The sequence below is a fragment of the Vanacampus margaritifer genome, chromosome 9 (assembly GCF_051991255.1).
Source record: "Vanacampus margaritifer isolate UIUO_Vmar chromosome 9, RoL_Vmar_1.0, whole genome shotgun sequence".
Lineage (NCBI taxonomy): Eukaryota > Metazoa > Chordata > Actinopteri > Syngnathiformes > Syngnathidae > Vanacampus > Vanacampus margaritifer.
In genome coordinates, this window is record NC_135440.1 from 3,950,277 (window position 1) to 3,970,923 (window position 20,647).

Below are 20,647 nucleotides of genomic sequence, written 5' to 3' on the forward strand. Positions count from 1 at the left end.
GTACGAACATCATCTTTACCAGCTAAATATGCACGAGGCGCCTCTTGCTGTTCAACATTCAACAAGGAAACGGTGAGTAATTCTGTGAGAACAGAATTATTTGCAATGTCCATTCGTCCATTTTAGGTTAGTTTGTTTCATACAGTGCCCGTGTTTCCTGGTTTCGTCAAAGCTGCATATCCCGCCCCAAACACAATGTTGCTCTGTGATTGGTGGGTGGTTCGGATCGGTGAAAATCAATGGGCTGGGTACAAGATGTATTCTTGGGAGTGAACTCACAAATGCTGCGAGAATTCAAGGTTACAAGGTAAAAAGCACCATTTTCAAAATAAAAGCACTGCATATTTTACATTTAACTTTGACTACATGGTCACTATGAAGGCGGGTCAGACATTGTGGGCGGACAATTGTGGCCCCTGGCCCATACTTTGCCTAGAGCAGGGATGGGCAAACTCAGTCCTTGAGGCCCGGAATCCTGCAGGTTTTGGAAGTTTCCCTCTTCCAACACAAGCTGATTCCAATCAACAGGATCTTTATCAGGCTTATGCAGAGCTTGCTGATGTGCTGATCATATATCAGCTGTGTTGGAGAAAGGAAACATCCAAAACCTGCAGGACTCCGGCCCTCGAGGACCGAGTTTGCCCATCGCTGGCCTAGAGTGTTCTAATGAAACGAAATATCAGGATAACATCATTTTTGTTACTGCTATTTTGCCCATTTTCGTTACCCAAACCGTTTTTCCACGTTTACTGTTCTGATTATAATCCTCCACTAGTTAGTTTAACAATGATGGATTCATTATCAATATTATTTGACAAAATAGAGGACCTCAAAATCACATCTACTTGGGTCGTCTTTGTTTGTACCACATGAACGAAGCACGCGTTTCTTTAGAACACTTTCGCCCGAGTCATCATCAGCAACAACTCCAAACACTTGGCCGAGTGTTTATATTGTACCCCATCCATTTGTAAAAAAGGATCGGGTGTATTCAAAGAAAACGTTTAATGGATTTAATTAATTAATAAATAAAAGTTAAATACATTTGAGTAAGTTAGTTCGTTTTTAATAGAGCGTTCTCGAGGTAACTGCTCGCTTCATAGTCCCAGCTGCCTGAGACGGTTACATAATGCCAATGGTCTCTCAAAGCAGATAGAGCAATCATAAAAACATTCCTTCTAGCGTATCTCCGACTAATATTTATGAACACGTGCATGTCGTGTCATCAGGGCGTTCTTGTGTGATGTTGCGTTTCCGTGCGTGTTTTTCTTTCACGACGTTTTGCAACGCTCGAGTAGATAAACAAAGCCACGTGCTGCAAGGGAAGTTACCGAGGTGGGCGGGGCCATCATGCTTCTGGGAGCATTTAAGAAGCTGCGCAATGACAACACGGCAAGAACAACAACACGTTGAAGAACAAGGGTCTAACAAGGAGGGCTATATATTAACGCGTTCAGTGTTTTGTTTACTTATTTTAGCATATTTACTCCACCCCGAACAAGTTAAGGATGCCTTTCCTCGGACAGGACTGGAGGTCGCCGGGACAATGTTGGGTTAAAACCGAGGAGGGATGGAAAAGGACAACGGTGGACGACAAAAACAACAACATCTCCGTGGAGAGGTTTGTTATCAACCTGCTAACCAAAAACGTCATTACGTTTTGAAAAACGTGATGGAAAAAGAGGTGACACTTAGAAGACAGTAACATTAAATACACGCATGTTTTGTTGTTCTTATCTGATCCTTTTATTTCCATGCCTCTTCTTCTTTTGCTAATCGCTCATCCTATTAATAATAACCCCACAAGCGAGCGTATTAACGCTGCGTGAGTCACTTTAAAAACGGATTTGATTTCCTTCTGCCACGAACATTTTGTCTTCAACGTTACAACATGGACAATGCAATCCAGATGTTTTTCCAGTATATAAATGGGCGCAAAGTGTTGTTTTCTAAGAGTGTATGGCGTTTCCCAACCTTTATCGAGGTCAGGCACATATTTTGTGTAAATCGGGCACAACATAAACGTCACAAAAAGAGGAGACAGTACACATGTTAATTACCTTATGCCATCTAGTGGAAGAGCATTATTTGCTCTGCTTGTCACTATGTGTCACTGGCATCTAGATGAAGAAAGACAATAATTGTAGTATATGCTGACCATTCAAGTGGAATTGGATAATTTCCCGCACCACATCTGATGATTTCTCAGAGTCCATATTTGTTGTCCATTACTGGTGTAACTAATAAAAATGTATCTTTTGTGGGTTTTGTAGCTTCTGCAAAGCAGAGCAGGAGTGTTTCATCAAGGAGAACTTGTTGCTTTCTCTCAGCTATGACATGGCTGCCAAGAAGAGGAAAAAAGACCTCATGAACAACAACACCAAGGTCCCATGTAAGTCACACACCACCATCTGACTGATTGTGTCACTAAACAGTGTCTGTTATTGTTGAGTCTGGATTTATTAATGATGCAATTTAAACCTCCCAAGATAGCTTCCAGTCATAGATTGACATTAGATGCTCAAAATGTTTTTTTGTGATTCATTTCCCACCATGTCACAAACTCTATTTCAGGCCACTAATACAAACATTGCACTTTCTCACAGATTTCCACAGGGAAAAGTGGATTTATGTTCATAAAGGAAGCACCAAGGAGGTAATGCATAACCTTAGCTACCAAAACATTTTGTCATTGCTCATGTCAACATGTTGAAAGAACTCATTCGTCCTGCGGAGGGTAACTTGTAACCCTAATACCCTGTTAATTAAATTCTCCCAGCGCCATGGATATTGTACCCTGGGGGAAGCCTTCAACCGCTTGGACTTCTGCAGTGCCATCAAGGACACGAGGAGGTTCAATTATGTCGTCAGAGTGAGTCCTGTCTTCTCTCACAGTTGTCTTTGTTTGTTGATGAGTTTGGATTAGCCACAGTGATGGAGAGTGTGTGTCCCTTATCAATGTTGTGCAGACAGTGCTGATGATTTTGACCGCCCGAGCCAGTGCATATTTGTGTGTATGAGTCATAGCAATTCATGCTAATGGAGGGAGGGGGGTGTTGAAATAATGTCTTCCAAAAGCAGGATATTGGAAGGGAAAAAAACTGCCCACATATTTGGTGCGGCTTGACAACAATACTTAATAAAATGCTTATACTGTATATTGTTTGAAAATAGGTTCATCTTGAAGTCACAAAAAGTGATTAAAAAGCCTCAAATAAAACCAACGTAGTAACTTTACCTTCACACCCTTATTGTCAAATAGCAGCCACTATCCTTTCTGTTCCCGGCAAAGCCCACTGATGTAAAACATTTCCACATGTGAACCCACGTGAGCTGCATGTGGGCTGGTGTGGGAGGGCTTAACTGCGCAGTGAGTTGAGACCCCTCCTCACAGGCCTCATGAAATTCAACCTGCTGGTTGTCAGGTGATTCTGACTCTGCTACTCTCACAAACACATGCAACTTGTGAATCACATCCTCTGTGTTTTGCACTTAACTCTTTGACTGCCAGACGTTTTCAGAAAAGGGATGCCGTGGGTGCCAGCCGATTTAAGCATTTTGGCTGATCTTTTGACTGATCTTTCAAGGTCCACAGAAAATTATGTGTTTGGACTATGGAAACACACATACTACCAAATGAAAGATTGGACTCTCATCTTTCATCAGAAAAAAAAGTTTGTTTCTACCTTATTCCGTTTTTGAGTAATCAACAATAGAAAATGGTTAGTTTCACCTCTGTTTTGAAACAAACGTCTTTTAACGTCTTTGGCACTCCTCCATAGGATTTTACTAAACGCTATTTAACGTTTTTGGCAGTCAAAGAGTTAATGTCAACATGTACTGATTTTTTTCTGTAATATTTTTTTGCATTGCATCATGCCAAGTACTCTACTTACAATCATAAGTGGAGCTCTCTGCCGATAGAAGGTCATCTGTAATGGACACCTTTTAGTGTAGCCTCCAGAGCTAACGCTAACAATATGTCTGTGTAACACGATCGTCCAGTCTGAACACAACATTCTGGGTTACCGCTTTCCTCTGCCTACATCTGATTACTTCACTCCGACTCACTTTCACAGATCAAATTCTTTGTTAAGAGACATTTAGTGGGTCCGGAGAGAAACATAAAGTTGTATCTTATTCTCTACTGTCATGATAATATCAAGCAGTCTTTCTACTACCATCTACTTTGTGAAAAAATGTGAGATGAGTGTCAGACTATGAAGTGCAGTTTGGTGAGCCACGGGTGCTAAAAGTAGATACGAAAACGCACGTTGTTCTGCCCGGCTGCTCTACAAAGCGCGGGGCGCTTAATGAGCTGCTAAAAGACGAAGGTCATAGGATTAGGCTGAAGGAATGCAGCAGGAAGGAATGAAAAAATTAGCAAGGTGCAAGGAGACAAACTTAAAAGTCAGCAAAAGGATTAATGATTAAAACCAGTACTTTATATACAGTGTGTTTTAATTCATTTAATGAGGATGTCCGGTGATTGTGCAACTTTTCTCATTTACCATGTCCAAGGTCAAACATGTTCTTCCATGATGTCACAGCATGTGTTCCATGCCATCCTGTACGTGCCGTTTGCAAGCAAATGATAACTACACGCACGCACGCACACACACACAGATAAATAATTCACTAAATTCACTTGACATGATCAGCAGGTAGTGATTAAAGCTTGTTTTGCCAAGCTTTCTAGTTCCCTAGGCTACGGGCCAAATGCTTCCCAGCAGCTTCTTCCCACTGAAAACACTCATCAGTGAGTTTCATCCCAGGTGGATTTCAGCCAAGCTATTTTTATCAGGAGTGTGTGTACATATGTGTATCTTCACTTATGAACCCAGTACAAAAACACCCTGCAGTACCAAATCAGTGGAACATAGTCTCTCAGATGACAGCATTCAGTTTATGCTCCTTTCTCCCTCTTCCTGCCTCTTTTTCTGTTGAAGCTGCTGGAGCTTATCGCCAAGTCACAGCTGCCCTCACTCAGCGGCGTGGCTCAGAAGAACTACATGAACATTTTAGAGAGAGTGGTGCAGAAAGGTAAGTAAGCCTTATTACTCTTCTGATCAAAGTAATTTAGCAAAACTGCATTGAGGGGTTTTATTGTGGACGAGGGGCTATGTGGAAATATTTAATAGTTTATTTGCAAGATGATAGGTGTAAACATTATGTATATATCTTTAAAAAATAAATAAATGAGAAGCACTGCTTTACCTACATGATTTGGATCTTGTGTCCCAATTATACACAGTAAATTCTGTAGAGTAAATTTTACTCTAGACAGTCAATTTGGTGCCACTCTAAATAGGGTAAAATTTACACTTGGAAGTATTCAGAGTAAAATTTACTCAAAGTATTTTTTGTGTGTATGAGAGAATTTGCCTTACCCCATGAAAAAAAAACTTTCACTCAGAAATCCTAAGTAAAGGGTTGAGGAACAAACTTACAACCCTCAGCTTGGGAGACTGCCACTCTACCACTTGAGCTATGCCACTCCTACTGTTTGCTTATATCCAAAAGGAGACCTCTTGGAGTTAAGTTTCCAGCTGACGAGCAATATACTAACACACAGTAGGAGCGGCATGGCTCAGGGTGTAGATTGGCTGTCTCTCAATCGGAAGTTGTGGCTTTGTTCCTCGACCCTTGAGTGACTTTAAAAAAAAATCTCTCTTCCAAGTGTAAATTTTACTCTGTTTAGAGTGGGACTGAATAGACTCAGTTTAGAGTAAAATATACCGAATTTACTGTGTAGTTATTTTGCTTTGTATATGCTGGGACCCACAGACTAACCTATTTCCAGATTTTTGTACAATTTTATTTTGTCATCATTTTTGTGGGGGCAGGGCAAACTGCATTTTTTGTGGAAAACACTTATTGGCTGTGAATCCCCGCTTATTAGATGGTACATAAATAAATAAAAATTAGTTAGAGTTTGAGATTTTCTTGAGCTTGTTAAGGTTCTGTTATGAAGCTCCCTGACCAAATTTAACAGCACAAAATTACCCCACCACCACTCCATATACACATCACAAACTTTCTGTGGTGCTGAGCAAATGTTGAATCTGTCTTTAGTGTCCATAATGACATTTTCATCACTCCTGCCGTAGTGCTTGAAGACCAGCAGAACGTGCGTCCCATCAAGGAGCTTCTCCAAACGCTGTATCTTTCACTGTGCGGTCTGGTTCAGGACATGGGCAAGTCTGTGCTGGTGGGGAACATAAACATGTGGGTGCACCGCATGGACAACATCCTGCAGTGGCAGCAGCAGCTAAACAACATCCAGATCAACAGGGTGAGACAAAAAAAAAAAAAAAAGATGCACTGGTTACAGTCACAGTGCTGTTATGTAATTCCAAAAATTTCAGCCAGGATCAACGGGTATGACGCTAATGGAGCTGCCTGCCAGCCTGCAGCTGAACATCATGCAGCGTCTGTCGGATGGCAGGGACTTGGTCTGCCTGGGACAAGTCTGTCCAGAATTGGGGGGCCTTGCTGAGGACCGCCTGCTCTGGAAGAGACTCTGCCAGTACCACTTCACAGACAGACAGGCATGTGGATATTCAGCACAACTGTAAACATACAACTTATTTATTTTTCAGATCCACAAATACATCTGATTTTCTCGTGTTTGTGTTAATGTTGTGTATGCTTTTATCATGACTTACCTTTTGCAAATGTTAAATTCTGCTTGTGAGTTGTGGAATGTGTGTTTGTGCATGGGCGGGCATGCGTATTTATTTTTGGGACAAACATCATGCTATTTCAAGATATTCACACACAGGTCAGTTCCAAACATTCATATGCTATCCCTACACTTTCAATCTGTCAGGATGCAATGTTGAAGTCTTTTGAATGGGAACGAGCCATCACCTATTTCTTGTCTACAAATTGGAAACTGAAAAATGGAAAACTAGCCGTTATCTGCTCTTATATCACATATGTCTTTGTTTAACAAAAGTCGGGAAACAAAATACAATAAATATATTAAAGACCTTCTCTTTGGCTGTTGCTGCTTTAGCGGCTTAGGAGAAGAAAAGTTAACAGTAGAAGGCCATCTTCCTGTCAAAGCAACGTAAGCTCGAGGGGAAACAAATTAAAGTGATATTTTGTTTCCTAACACATAATAGATCAAGGCTCGTCTTTCAATTTACAGTTTTAAAAGAGAAACGTCAGACAGCTTGTCCTGTTCAATAGACAGCAACACTGCCTCTTAGCGGACAGATGAGGCATGACCTTTCAATGGTGAATGTTTAGAACTGCTCTGCTTGTGAATATCTTGAAACAGCGTGATGTTTGTTTAAAAAAAAAATAATGCGTGTGCCCGTTGACCCATAAACGCACATTGAACAACTCGCAAACAGAATTTAACATTTACAAATCGTAAGTCATGATAAAGGCATACACAACATAAAAAAATAGAAAATCACAGATATATTTGTGGATCTGAAAATTGCACATGTCTTTGTGAATCTCAAAAACATGTGAATGTCACGGATTTGACACGTGGCAGTTTTAGAACCCAGACGCAGAGAAAGAGGTTGAGGCTAAAGCAGCTTTTATTAAACAAAACAAAAGTTCCTCGTTGAGAGGGAGAAAACAAAAGCCATTTAAAGTTAAACTAAAGGCGCTCCAAAAGGGAGGAAGTCTAAACTACAATCAAAACAAAAATCACCCATTAACTAAAACAATACTGTGGCTATTCAAAGTTACAAACCAAAGTTCTCTCAAGGAACAGGGCAACAAGGCTCTGGACGGTAACTGGCTTTAGTGGCTCTGACGAAAACACTTAGGCACAAGACAGGGGAGGCACAAGACAGGGGAGACACAGACCATTTAACACATGAGGGTAATGGGAAACAGGTGGACACAATCAGGAATCAGGGTTGACACTGACACCACACGAGGAAGGGCAAGTGACCTGAAACAAGAGGAGCCAGAATTTTATAAATAAAACAGGAAATGACAAGACAACCTCACTGTGGTGTGACAGTACCCCTCCCTCTAGGGCCGACTCCTGACGGCCCAGGCTGGTCAGGATGATCCCTATAGAAGTCCTCAATTAGAGAGTCATCCATAATGAAGCGGAAAGGAATCCACTGTCTCTCCTCGGGCCCATACCCCTCCCAGTCCACCAAGAACTGCCTGCCCCGGCCCCGATTGCGGACAGCCAGTCGTCGCTTCACTTTGTAGACGGGACCCCCATCCACAATCACAGGGGGCGGCGTGGCAAAGGAGCCGGAACCAGGGAACTCTCCCTGACTGGCTTGACTTGGCTAACGTGGAACGTTGGGTGAACACGAAGGGACTGAGGCAGGCGAAGACGGACAGCGGCCAGGTTGATCTCCTTGGAGATGGGGTACGGGCCCACAAACCGGGGTGCCAACTTTGGGCATGGCACCTTCAAGTGAAGGTTTTTGGAGGACAGCCACACTTTATCCCCCCGGCTGGTATGCTGGAGCAGGTCTCTTTTTCCGATCAGCTGCTCGCTTGCCTCTGTCCCTCTGGTGCTCCAGTACCTGCCGAGCGGCTGCCCAGATGCGATGGCAGCGACGGACCAAGGCATGGGCAGAAGGAACAGAGGCCTCAGACTCCAGGTTAGCAAAAAAGGGGGGATCATAGCCAAAAATGCATTTGAATGGGGTGAGTCCTGTGGCAGAGGTAGGCAGGGAGTTATGGGCAAGCTCAACCCAGACCAGGTGATTGCTCCACGTTGCAGGATTCTGGGAGACAAGGCACCGTAGACCGGTTTCTAACTGTTGGTTGAGGCGTTCAGACTGGCCGTTAGCCTCAGGGTGGTACCCTGAGGTTAGGCTGGCTTTGGCGCAGATTAAGCGGCAAAACTCCCTCCAGAAATGAGACACAAACTGGGGCCCCCGGTCCGACACAATGTCTCTAGGGACTCGAAAGACGTGGTTAATCATGACCTCAGCCTTTTCCTTGGCTGAGGGAAGCTTAGGCAAGGCTATGAATCTGACCATTTTAGAAAATCTGTTGACTACAGTGAGAACTGTGGTTTTACCTCGGGAGATGGGGAGTCCTGTGACAAAATCCAGGGATATTTCTGCCCATGGTCTGGAAGGAATGGGAAGGGGCTGCAGCAGGCCCTTGCGCGATCTGGTGGATGTCTTATTTCGGGCACATACCGAGCAGGACTCGATGTACTCCCGGACCTCCGGCTCCATGGAAGGCCACCAGAATCGCCGGGAGATGGCGTACATTGTCCGTCGGACTCCCGGATGACAGGAAAGAAGCGAGGTGTGGGCCCAATGGATCACCTGTTGGCGAAGCTACACTGGGACAAATAGTCTATTAAGCGGGCATCCATTTGGTGGGGTTGCCTCACCGTTGGGCTTGTTTAACATCCCTCTCGATTTGCCATGTCACGGCTCCAACCACACATTTCGGCGAAAGGATGGTCTCTGGTTCCTTAGCTGCAGGTTCGGGGTCATAGAGACGGGACAGGGCGTCGGGCTTGACGTTACGAGACCTCGGCCTGTAAGTGAGAGAGAAGGAAAAACGGTTAAAGAACAGCGCCCACCTGGCCTGGCGTGGGTTAAGTCTCTTGGCTTTGCATATGTACTCCAGGTTCTTGTGATCGGTCCAGACCACAAACTGATGCGTCGCCCCCTCAAGCCAGTGCCTCCATTCTTCCAAAGCAATCTTGACAGCCAGAAGCTCTCTGTCCCCGACATCATAGTTTCGCTCGGCCTTGGATAGTCGTCGCGACAAGAAGGCGCAGGGATGCATCTTTCCATCCTTCTCTGCACGCTGAGACAGGACAGCTCCGATCCCCTCATTGGACGCGTCCACTTCCACAACAAATTGCTGCTGTGGATCTGCCATTGGTGCTGTGACAAAGCGTTGTTTGAGTGCTTGAAATCCGGCTTAAAGGGCATAAAGAGGGGCAGCTATTGCGCTGAACCCTCTGATGAAGCGTCTGTAAAAGTTCGCAAACCCGAGGAATTGCTGAACCTTCTTGCGGCTATCAGGTGTGGGCCACTCCCTCACGGCACTACTTTTAGCCGGATCCATCTGTACCTTCCCAGGGGCTATGACAAAGCCCAGGAAGGAGACGGTTTTGGCATGAAAGACACTTTTCTCTGCCTTGACATATAGTTTGTTCTCAAGCAGTCTTTGAAGAACCTTGGAAACATGGATTTGATGTGTGGCTAGATCTGACGAGTATATAAGTATGTCGTCTAAATATTCATACACAAACTGGTCCAGAAAGTCTCTCAAAACGTCATTAATCATGGCCTGGAAAACCGCAGGAGCTTTAGTGAGACCGAAGGGCATGACTAGGTACTCGTAATGGCCACTAGGTGTATTAAACCCTGTTTTCCAGTCATCCCCCTCCCGAATCCTAATGAGATGGTAGGCATTGCGCAAGTCCAATTTGGTAAAGATCGTAGCTTGTTGAAGATTTTCAAACACAGAAGACATGAGAGGAAGGGGGTAGCGGTTCTTTATTGTAATGTCATTAAGGAGGCTATAGTCTATACAAGGCCGTAAGGAACCATCCTTTTTCCCCACAAAAAAGAAACCTGCTCCCGCTGGTGATGAGGAAGGACGAATCAGTCCAGCCTTCAGGGAAGTTTCGATGTATTCCTTCAGGGCCGCCTTCTCTGGTCCTGAAACAGAATATAGGCGTTCCACCATTCCCAAGGGTGGAACCTGGAATCAGCTCTATGGCACAGTCATAGGCACGATGGGGTGTGAGCGACATGGCTTTGGTCTTGTTGAATATCTCCTGGAGGTGATGGTAGCAAGGAGGGACGATGCTCAGATTTGGGTATTCAGAGTCTGTGAAGGATTTAACAGAAATGTGATTAACAGTCGTGATGTCCACTTCTCGATTTGGCGAACCAACCCCATGGCTCACACAATTCTTCCCCCATCCCAGAACTTCGCCAGTCAACCAGTTTACATGGGGGTTGTGTTCACACAACCATGGGTGTCCTAGGACCAGAGTCTGTGAAGGAGACTGAAACACATGAAAAACTAGGTGCTCCTTATGTTTGCCAACTTGGAGCTGGATGGGTTCTGTGATGTGTGTAATGGTGACTAACTACCATTTAGTGCCCTAGCCTTAATGGGTTTAATTAGCGGCTCAGTCTTGGCTCCAAAATGTCTCACAAGCCCCCAGTCTATCAGGCTCTCATCTGCCCCAGAATCTATCAGGGCATGGAGGTCTGTGGAAGTGATGCGGTGAATGATTCTTACTGGAGTGAGTTTTCGTGGGACCGACACTGGAGTCGTAACTTGACTCACCGTTTGGGTCCTTTTGGCTGGGCAGGCGGCCACGAGGTGATCTCGGTTACCGCAGTAAAAGCACAGACCTTCCAGCTGTCGGCGCCGTCTCTCCTCCAGCGAAAGCCGCGCTCTGCCCAGTTGCATGGGCTCCTCCTCTTGCCCCAAGGGAACGGGTTGGCGCTGAACTGACGAGGAACCGAGAGGAGCTGACACCTGATGCTTGGGAGAGCGGGGATCCCTCCATCGTCCTTGCCCGGCGACCGCGGCTCTGCGTCACCTCCTGCAGCCGATGATTCGTCCGTATGGCCAGGGCGATGAGGGAGTCCAAATCCGGTGGCAGATCGACTGAGATGAGCAGCTCTTGGATGGACGTCGCCAGGCCCTTGAGGAAGACGTCATAGAGCGCCGTGGAGTTCCAGCCACTCTCTGCGGCGAGAGTGCGGAAGCGGATGGCATAGTCGCTCACGGAGTCCTTTCCTTGTATTAGGCTGCTTAGCTGCCGGGCCTTTTCCCGGTCGGAACAGGCTGGATCAAAGACCCTCTGAATAGCGGCTCGGAATTCCGTGACGGAGCCGCAAAGTGGGGAACTGCGGGCCCACTCTGCCGTGGCCCAGGCTCTGGCTCTCCCAGTCAGGTGGGAAATCATGAAAGCCACCCGATCGATCTTGGGAAAGGCCTGGGGGGAGTACTCAAAATGAATGTCACAGTCTGTTAAAAATACCTTGCATTGTCTTGGCTCCCCAGAGAATCGCTCAGGGGAGGCTAGCTTGATCCCCGACCCGGTATACGGCACGGGCGGAATCGGCAAGGCTGCTTGAGTCTCTGGCACGGCAGGAGGGCTATTGGTGCGACCCTGAACGTCCTGTAACTGAGCTGGACTATTCGCGTTGCCATGGCTGTCTGAAACTCCTCTTGCTGGGAGAGACGGGCTTCCTGAGCTCGCATTGCTGCGACCATTTGCTCCCTCTCTGCTGGGTCCATACTGGCCTAAGTGTACTGACACAACGTGGCAGTTTTAGAACCCACACGCAGAGTTAGAGGTTGAGGCTAAAACAGCTTTTATTAAACAAAACAAAAGTTTCTCGTTGAGAGTGAGAAAACAAAAGCTATTTAAAGTTAAACTAAAGGCGCTCCAAAAGGGAGGAAGTCTAAACTAGAGATGGGACATTTGACACTGAGACTCCAGAGCATGTGTCAGCCGAGTGAGACAGACTGCTCGAAACAATGTATCAAAAGCCCCGATCAAACCTCCGTGATCACGTGCTGATGACGTATGCGGCTTTATGCGCGCTAATGAGATTGCTGACCTGAAATTACGTAACTGATTCAAACCTTTTGGCGCGGTGTCAGCTGTCAAAAGGAGACACCAAATGAACACAATAGAGCAAATATTGCCTCATGTAGATATTTGCTTCACTTTATGTTCACCTGGAAAAGTTAGCTATTCGGTATGTTTCCAACAAAAGTACTCCCACAATGATGCATTTAAAGTTTCCAATTATGCATTATTTTTAAATCGTGTGTAGAAGATACAGGCTTGACCCAAGTATTTTCCACCGAGTTGCTATAAGCGCTTCTCCAAGACCCTCAGTCACATCTCCCAAAGACTGATGTTGAAATACTTGTCATCTCCATTAATGACATGGTAGTTGAGTGATTGGCGCGAAACCCATATTGGCTGTTACTTAAAATTGTATACTTACTATGAATTTATTTAATCTTGTGATTATTTAAACTTTGTGACAGTGGCGCAAGAAACAAAAACTAAAGTGCTCTTTTATATATATATATATTTAATTAAGTCATGTCTTAAAAAGTGTTGTTCCTTTATTAGATCCGAAAGCGTCTGATTGTGTCAGACAAAGGTCACTTGGAATGGAAGAAGATGTACTTCAAGCTGAGCCGCTGTTATCCTCGCCGAGAGCAGTACAGCGACACGCTGCACTTCTGCTCACACTGTCACATCCTTTTCTGGAAGGTATACACATTTGTTTTTATATTACACCTCAAATTTATATAATCTGGTGGTGGAATGGATCAGCATTGATCCGTGGTTGGTTCAGATCAGGCCCCACGGTTCGGATCGCACACAATCCACTGATTGGTTGCTGAGGAAAAAACAACAACAAGGTTGCCGGGGGGGAAAGACAACAACAAAGTGCACATTCACAGTAGACATCATTCAGACATGTCAAGGAAGCTGAAACATACTCAACACACTGCTTACGCTCAGGGTAACTTCAAAATAAAGTTTGCCAAATAATACATTGACGGCAATCCAAATAGCTTTAGTAGACATTTGCTTTGAAAGGGTGCCACATTGTGGCATGATGGCTAGCTTGCCATTCCTTTTAGACATTCTTAGTTTTGATTGACATTAATGTTGTGACCAACATCAATCAACACAACGCTATCGCGAACTTATATTCAATCGCTTATTTAGTACGCTAAGAAAGTGCTAATTAATTACGCCATTGTATGATACGGCGGAAGTCTCCGACGTAAGTGGCAGCAGTGGCTAGCAGCTAGCTGTTAGCATTATTGATGAGTGCCTGGCTGGTAGCTGTAAATTAGTTTGACAGCTGGTACCTGTCTTACTTGAATTTTTTCAATATTCTAGACCAAGGCTCCTTTGTAATTCACTCTCCTTATTTAAAGTAAGGGAATGTGCCTTAAAGCAACAATAAGGAACTTTCAGTTTATGTTAATTATGGCGGCGCCATATGGACTGCCTGAAGGAAGACCACATTTCCCATTCGGACACGTGCATGGTGTCATTTTTGAGCTCACCCCAGCGAATGAAAGCCGGGCCGATGTTGATCCTTGACTGTCCTTTTATCCAGGTAGTTTCCGTTTTTCTTTTTTGTCTCCTCAGACAAAACTTTTCAGTTGTTTTGCAGCTTTTGCCAGGAAAGGAGTAATCGTGCGTCAACATTCAAATCGACTTCCATCTTTGTAACGAATGAGTAAAGGGGGAAGTGACGTATGCCATAAAGCAGTCAGCACATTTGTAGTTTTTTTGTGTGACCGTGTTCCTACCATCCTCCTCAAAGTTGCTTAGTGCCAGTAAAAATGATACAGACCCCTTCAGGCCATGGCAAAGGTACCATTCAACTATTTTTAAGTCAATGTTTCATCAAAAGAGTTACGAAAATATTTCGTTAAGATTGAAAAGTTCCTTCGTGCTACTTTATATTGCACTTTGATGTCTTTTCATTATATATATATATATAAAAAGATAATAGAACTTTGTCTTCATTTATTTTATAAAACTCTTTTGCCCGTTAAAAAAGAAAAACATTCAACTCAAAATGTCAAACATAGCCGTTTAGATTGTAGGAACACAACTTTAAGCCATTAATACCTTATTTTACACATGTACCATGTATAAAATAAGAATGTGTCTGCCTTATATTGCACTTAAAGTTGTGTTCCTAAATCCTAAAGGGCTTTTGAATTGATTTTTTTTTTCAGAATGGGAAACACGTTTTACAAAATAAATGAAGACACTAAATCCAAATCCTACACGGCTATATTAGACATTTTTTGTTGCTTTTTTCTATTTAATGGGGGAAAGCCTTTTACAAAATAAATGAAGGCAAAGTACTATTTATCTTCTTCTTTTTTTGCTGATCCGAAAAACGATCCAATCCGTGGCTCAGATCAGTGATCTGATCCGAACCATAACTGTTGTGATCCGTTGCACCACTACTATAATCTACACTACAGTATAAAGTATTTCAAGTGTTGCAATTTGCCCCCACAGGACACAAATCATCCGTGCACTGCCAACAACCCAGAAAGCTGCACCATGGCGCTGTCCCCTCAAGACTTCATCAACCTTTTTAAATTCTGATGCCCCTCACACTCTCTGAATTACATATGAACAGAATGTACATACTGTACATAAACCTGTATATTTTACACCAGCATATATATTCAGATGAGACAAGACTCTATGGCGATCAGGCATTGGGACAAATATGCAATTGAGATTTTAGTTTGTTTACTTTTTAAAGGTAAGAGTCACTGTTAAGTGAGTGAAAGAGAGCTAAGGAATGTTGGAGCAATAATAATCCTTGTGCAAGAAGTGGGAGCAGTAGGAAGTGAGGTAATGCAAAAATATGAATTTGTTGTGATAGGATTTTTTTCAACACAGGAATTTGGAAGGTTATTCATGAGTACATCTGTGAATTTGTGATTTGTTATTGCTAAAGCTGACCACACTGGGTTTACAGTGTTTAAAGCACAGAGGGTGTTGTTCGGTTTGGCACTGTTATCACTAGAGGCTTCAGTACTGAAGACAAGTCAAATATAAGCAACCGTGTGGCAGTGCATCATCATGATTTTTTATTTACTTTTTCACTTTTATAAAGATTTGATACCTTTTTTTATTTTTGATGTTTTGTTCATTTTATGCCGTGGCTGCTATTGCAGTTGTTTATGCCTTATTGCAAGACTTGAAACTGGTAGTGTTGACAGTGGTAATTTTTCCAGATCCTGATGCTGTTTAACAATTATGAATATATATATGTATATTCTGAGAGTTTGTGCGTGTGTGTATTAACATCTTGATTTATTTCCTAAAGCCTCCTGCATGATAAAGAACCATGCTGCATATTTATTAAAATTTGGGTTAGTAGATCAGTTTGTTTAAATGGGATTTGAAAGAATTGCAAAACTTGTATCCAGACTTTCTCATAGCAATGCTCAACCAACTGATGTACATACTATGCAATGCATTCTATAAACGATGTTGTGTAAATAAAATATTTACTTTCAGAATCACTTTGTATTTATTCAACAGAAAAGTGTTTTGCTCACGTTTCTAGAGCATGAGCAAAGGCGAACAGCGCTCTCTTCCGGATAAATGGAAAACTGCAAGAGTGCGTCAAAATTCTGAAAACAAGCTACTCGTCACAGACGTAGAAGAGTTGACATTCGACACCCACTGCATCTGCAGTAAGTCAGCATGACATTTTCGTTTCATGGAAAATAACCATGAAAAGGTGGCTGTTATAGAAAACAGATGGCGATCTATAGTTTATGTAGTCATGATTGCAAATGTTATGCTAAACAATTTGTTGCAATAGTTAATAATATGAACTGAAACTTAATATCAGAGAATGTGCATAATGTTGCATAATTCACTGCTTGCACCATTACAAAAAAATCTTGATACTTATTCAATATTATTATTAGGCATGTTTTGTTGTGTAACACTGCGTTTTAGTCTCCCAACAGGTCTACAGTGTAGTTCTACACACATTCGAAGTCATGACGGGTGTGCAGTGATCACACACATGCAGCATTATGAAGCCAATCGCTTTTCAGACTGCACCCTCCAGCCTTTCTCACCCGTCCTCTCAGTTGCAGAGTTTGAGGTACCATTGCCTGACTTTGCACCAAAGGTGACCTGGTGTTTTGTCATAATGTAAGCAAAAAATAACTCCTATCACATTGGAGAAAGCAAAGCTGAATTAACGCCCTAGTTATTATACTACTTGTGTTTTTTTCCCTCATACTTCATGTGCAGTATATTTTAAATACATCAAAAGCACCTTTCTTTCTGACGACATTTTGCCACTTGCAAAAGTTGAACCGTTTCTTATTATTCACGATTGTATAGATCACATCCCTGATCACATCTTAATCATGTTATTCACAGCTGCAGACTAATAGTTTTACATCAAAGTCTTATACATCAAAAAGCAGAAGTGCCCTTTCCCGTTGTTAATTGTGTTGCACACAAAGTCCTTTTTTTTTTTTTTAAATTGGAGCAGAAGTTGGTCTTTGCAGTTGCTCCGGTTGAAACCACAATTCCACCAGTGTCACTCTTCGTGCATACGCCACAGGTAAACCCGTGTGAGACTCCTCCATGCATTATTCAAGTCATAGTGTGGCGGTCCTGCAAATGTCGAGTGTTAACAATTAGGTGAGCTAGAAGAAACATGTAATAATGAATTAGAAATACAGTTTTAGCAGAGGAAAAGAAAGTTGCTCAGGGTTACCAGAGGTAGTAAATGTCAGAGAGTAATATTTTCTCTTTCAGAGTTCTGAATAATCCATTCAATAGCATCCCAACCCTAGAGCGCCACCAAGAGAAAAGGAAGATTAAAGGACAGACAAACGTCATACATGGCAAAGCATCAGATGATGTAAAACAAAAGGTCGTGCAGGTTGACAAGGAAATTTTATGCAACGATATGCAAGTGTGTGTGTGTGTGTGTGTGTGTTACCTTCCTAGCATTAGCAGACATTCTCCTCGCCATCATGCCCTCCAGGTAGCTACTCAAACTCACCCCCTTCACTGTAATGATGGCCTCCTGCGTCAGGATGGTGCTGTGGACAACAAGAAACGTACAGCAACATTTATAAAAAGGCACCTAATAAACTATAGATGGATGTGAAAGAAATAAACTTACACCTCAGGGTTGTCTGGGTGAGGTGTGTAAAGGAGCCTCTCGTCTACTGAGATCAGGTTGGTAAGAGTAATCTGTGGGATAAAGCAACATGCACCATCATTTCAATACATGGGACCATTTAAGTGACGGTATTTCTCCAATATGGGCCTGCACTTAAGTGGCTAAAATATGTCATGCCCCAATTACTTGCTTGCTGCCGTGCCTATTAGAACAAATAAGAGATGCATCTCAAATAGAAGATTTACCACAACACAGGAAACACAGAGAGCAGAGCTTGCAATGTGGAAAGCTGAAGTATAGGTGGACTGAAAAGAGCAGCTATATAATTAAAAAAGGTTTCCACAACAGACCATTTCATAATGTGTTTAAACTATAGACATTGACATACCCCAAAAGGTTTAGGTTTTTCTTTGCTTTACTCAGGAAAAAATATCAAAATGAATCAAGTGGAATCTGAGGTTGAGAAGGAAAAATTCAGTGGATGTCGTAAATAGTTGATGGTACGACTGCCTAGCTGCGGACTTGTTAAGTCCAAACCTCCAACATCGGGTTTGTGGTATACACTTTCTCTCATTTGGTCAGGTTGTCTTGAGTAATTTAGCCACACATAATGAGTTGGCTGCCAACTGAAGTCAGATCTTACACACGACACTCATTAAAACACTGAAATGATAAACTATTCCATAGACTAGTAATTCCCAATCACGTAGCAGTTTATTGTGTCGTAACTTGTTAAAGCTCTACAGGCGTTCTGTGGAAAATCACTCAATTTGATATAAAGTGACAAGCAGAACAATTAAAAGTTCCTCCACTAGATGGCAGAAGAAGGTTCTTTTGCAGTATATACCTGTGACTTGACTGTATACCATGAGTTTTTCTTGGCTCAGTAAAAGTTGGGAAATACTGCCAAAGTGCTATTATTTGAAAAATACACACAATTAAGACAGAAAAGATTTAAGAACTATACAAATATTTGTGTATTGTGTACCATGTAAATTTCTCTAAAACCGAAATGGGCTAAAACACTAGGCAATTGTCATTGCTAACATCTGCTTCTTTCTTATTATTTACTGTTTCACCATATCAAAATTACTGATATTTATTTAATAACACTATTTTTATTTTGTAATTGGCTGGGGGTTAATTCTACTGGTTGACAGAGATGTGGCAATTATCCAGTTTGAAAAGCCACTAACTACATCAGACAAGTAACTCCCACATTTGGGAAATAATTAAATTTCACACAATGACCCCTAAAATATCATCTGCTTACTAGAAATAATGTATCTTTGGTTATCTGTCTATGCCAGTGTCATATAGAAACTGGCAGGACTATAAAATGCTTCTCCCACTAGATGGCAATTAACTTTTGTATGCACCTATTGCCAGTTATACAACAGAATAATAATCATAATACAATAATAGCTTTGTGTTCAACGGAGTAAGATGTGAGTAAATTGAGAGAAAAAAAATCAGTATTCAGTATATACATATTCTTTATGTTTGGTAGTATGCCAGGATTTTTTTCAAATGTAAATTATATGCCTTGGGCCAATAGGTTGAATAACACTGTAATGGTGAAATGATTCCTTGCCCACAATAGGGTTGAAATCTTCACAATACTAACAATCTTACATTTGTCGAGCATAGCTCCATCTTTTTCTCCTCAGGGTCGACTATGGAGTGCTCTTTCACATATGTCTGCAGGTGGCTGGTTCCCAATATCTACAAAAACAATAACAAGAAAGGACAATCAACATAAGTCTCCGAGTAGCAATACTGTGAACAGAGCATGGTGATAGCATGACTGACCGCTCGTACAATCGCCGGTAGGCCCCACTCTGTGCTGAGGAGTCGGTGACTGTGCAGACGTCCTTCTGCGTCCAGGCTGCGGTCCAGCACATCCACGCCCACCACGTGTGGATTCATTGGGTTGGGGTACTTCCTCATGGCGGCCTTGATCACTGTCTCCCATGGATAACTTCACACAAACACGTACAACATAAACTAACTACCTTTCCTAAAACCTGCTTTAAACAGCATATGAGACACTTTAGGTGCACCAAAAGATAACTGAACTCCTTGTGCCAGCCAGAGATACAGTATATTCATTTGACAATTAAGTTGTTTCCTATTGTGGTTGTAGTTTGTTCAAAGGGCACACACGGTATACAGCAGATAAACTAAAACAAACATTCAAATTCACACTCACATCTATTGCCATTTTATGCACACGCACGCGCACGCGCGCACGCACACACACACACACACACACACACACACACACGCCTGTGTATCAGGCATTGTAGCATCAGTGACTGTTTCTCTGTTTCATGTGGAATTCTGAAAAGAAGAAAAAATGTACAATACCTGAACGCATGCTCTGTGCTCCAAATCTTCATGTTTCGAACGAGATTAGTGACCTTGTCTCTTCAGAATACCCTCGATGGCCTCACGGGCTTCAGCAAACCATATCCCGATATGAGTATGATCAGTATGGGCCTTGGGACCACCACCATCAGTTCAACACGTCCAGGTGCTCGTTTGCCTCCGAGCATCAACAATGAAGAAGAAATATTTGCAAACGGCTCATCCTTGTACCCGGAGAGACTGGAGCAGGAGGCAGATGTGTTATAATCAGGAGGAGGAAAACGAGGAGCGAAGCCGGTGGAATATCGCCATCAAATGTAAAGTCAGCCTGACTTAGATGCTCAAGTCACCTTTGGATTTTCAAAATAAAACGGTCTGATTGTGTAGCATAACGTAGGGAATTTTGGAGCAACACATCTGATATTAAAATGACATCTTTAAATGCAATAATTTAAACCCTTGGGGAGCACTGACAGTCAGTGATCCAGTGGCTTACACGCCTGCCTCACAGTTGTGAGGGATGCAATTTGTACTACAATATGTAAAATAAGTACCAGTTTGATTATATAAATTATAATTATTATTATTATTTTTTT

The 20,647-nt window shown here is 42.7% G+C and overlaps 2 protein-coding genes across 2 annotated transcripts; one reads left to right on the plus strand and one right to left on the minus strand.

Moving 5' to 3' along the window:
• The first annotated feature begins 1,359 nt into the window (after nucleotides 1–1,359).
• Nucleotides 1,360–16,041, plus strand: fbxo32 (F-box protein 32). Its single transcript, XM_077574537.1, has 9 exons — nucleotides 1,360–1,621; nucleotides 2,274–2,392; nucleotides 2,607–2,656; nucleotides 2,780–2,872; nucleotides 4,950–5,043; nucleotides 6,111–6,295; nucleotides 6,369–6,551; nucleotides 13,091–13,234; nucleotides 15,023–16,041. The coding sequence occupies exons 1-9, from the start codon at nucleotides 1,509–1,511 to the stop codon at nucleotides 15,110–15,112; spliced, it is 1,071 nt and encodes a 356-aa protein (XP_077430663.1). The 5' UTR covers nucleotides 1,360–1,508; the 3' UTR covers nucleotides 15,113–16,041.
• prelid3a (PRELI domain containing 3A) lies at nucleotides 16,029–20,361 on the minus strand. The gene is made up of 7 exons (XM_077574541.1): nucleotides 20,052–20,361; nucleotides 19,494–19,662; nucleotides 19,317–19,406; nucleotides 17,682–17,752; nucleotides 17,496–17,598; nucleotides 17,268–17,342; nucleotides 16,029–17,164 (listed from the first exon to the last, which is right to left on the minus strand). Exons 1-6 carry the CDS (start codon nucleotides 20,081–20,083, stop codon nucleotides 17,283–17,285), a joined length of 525 nt encoding a protein of 174 aa, XP_077430667.1. The 5' UTR covers nucleotides 20,084–20,361; the 3' UTR covers nucleotides 16,029–17,164; nucleotides 17,268–17,282.
• Between the last annotated feature and the right edge of the window lie 286 nt (nucleotides 20,362–20,647).

Coding starts and splice junctions, on each gene's coding strand:
- fbxo32 (XM_077574537.1), top strand. CDS start 1,509: ATGCCTTTCCTCGGACAGGACTGGAGGTCGCCGGGACAATGTTGGGTT. Junction 2,393..2,606: donor CAACAACACCAAGGTCCCAT/GTAAGTCACACA, acceptor ACTTTCTCACAG/ATTTCCACAGGGAAAAGTGG. Junction 2,873..4,949: donor GGTTCAATTATGTCGTCAGA/GTGAGTCCTGTC, acceptor TTTCTGTTGAAG/CTGCTGGAGCTTATCGCCAA.
- prelid3a (XM_077574541.1), bottom strand. CDS start 20,083: ATGAAGATTTGGAGCACAGAGCATGCGTTCAG. Junction 19,407..19,493: donor TACCGGCGATTGTACGAGCG/GTCAGTCATGCT, acceptor TTGTTTTTGTAG/ATATTGGGAACCAGCCACCT. Junction 17,753..19,316: donor TGGAGCTATGCTCGACAAAT/GTAAGATTGTTA, acceptor TTTATCCCACAG/ATTACTCTTACCAACCTGAT.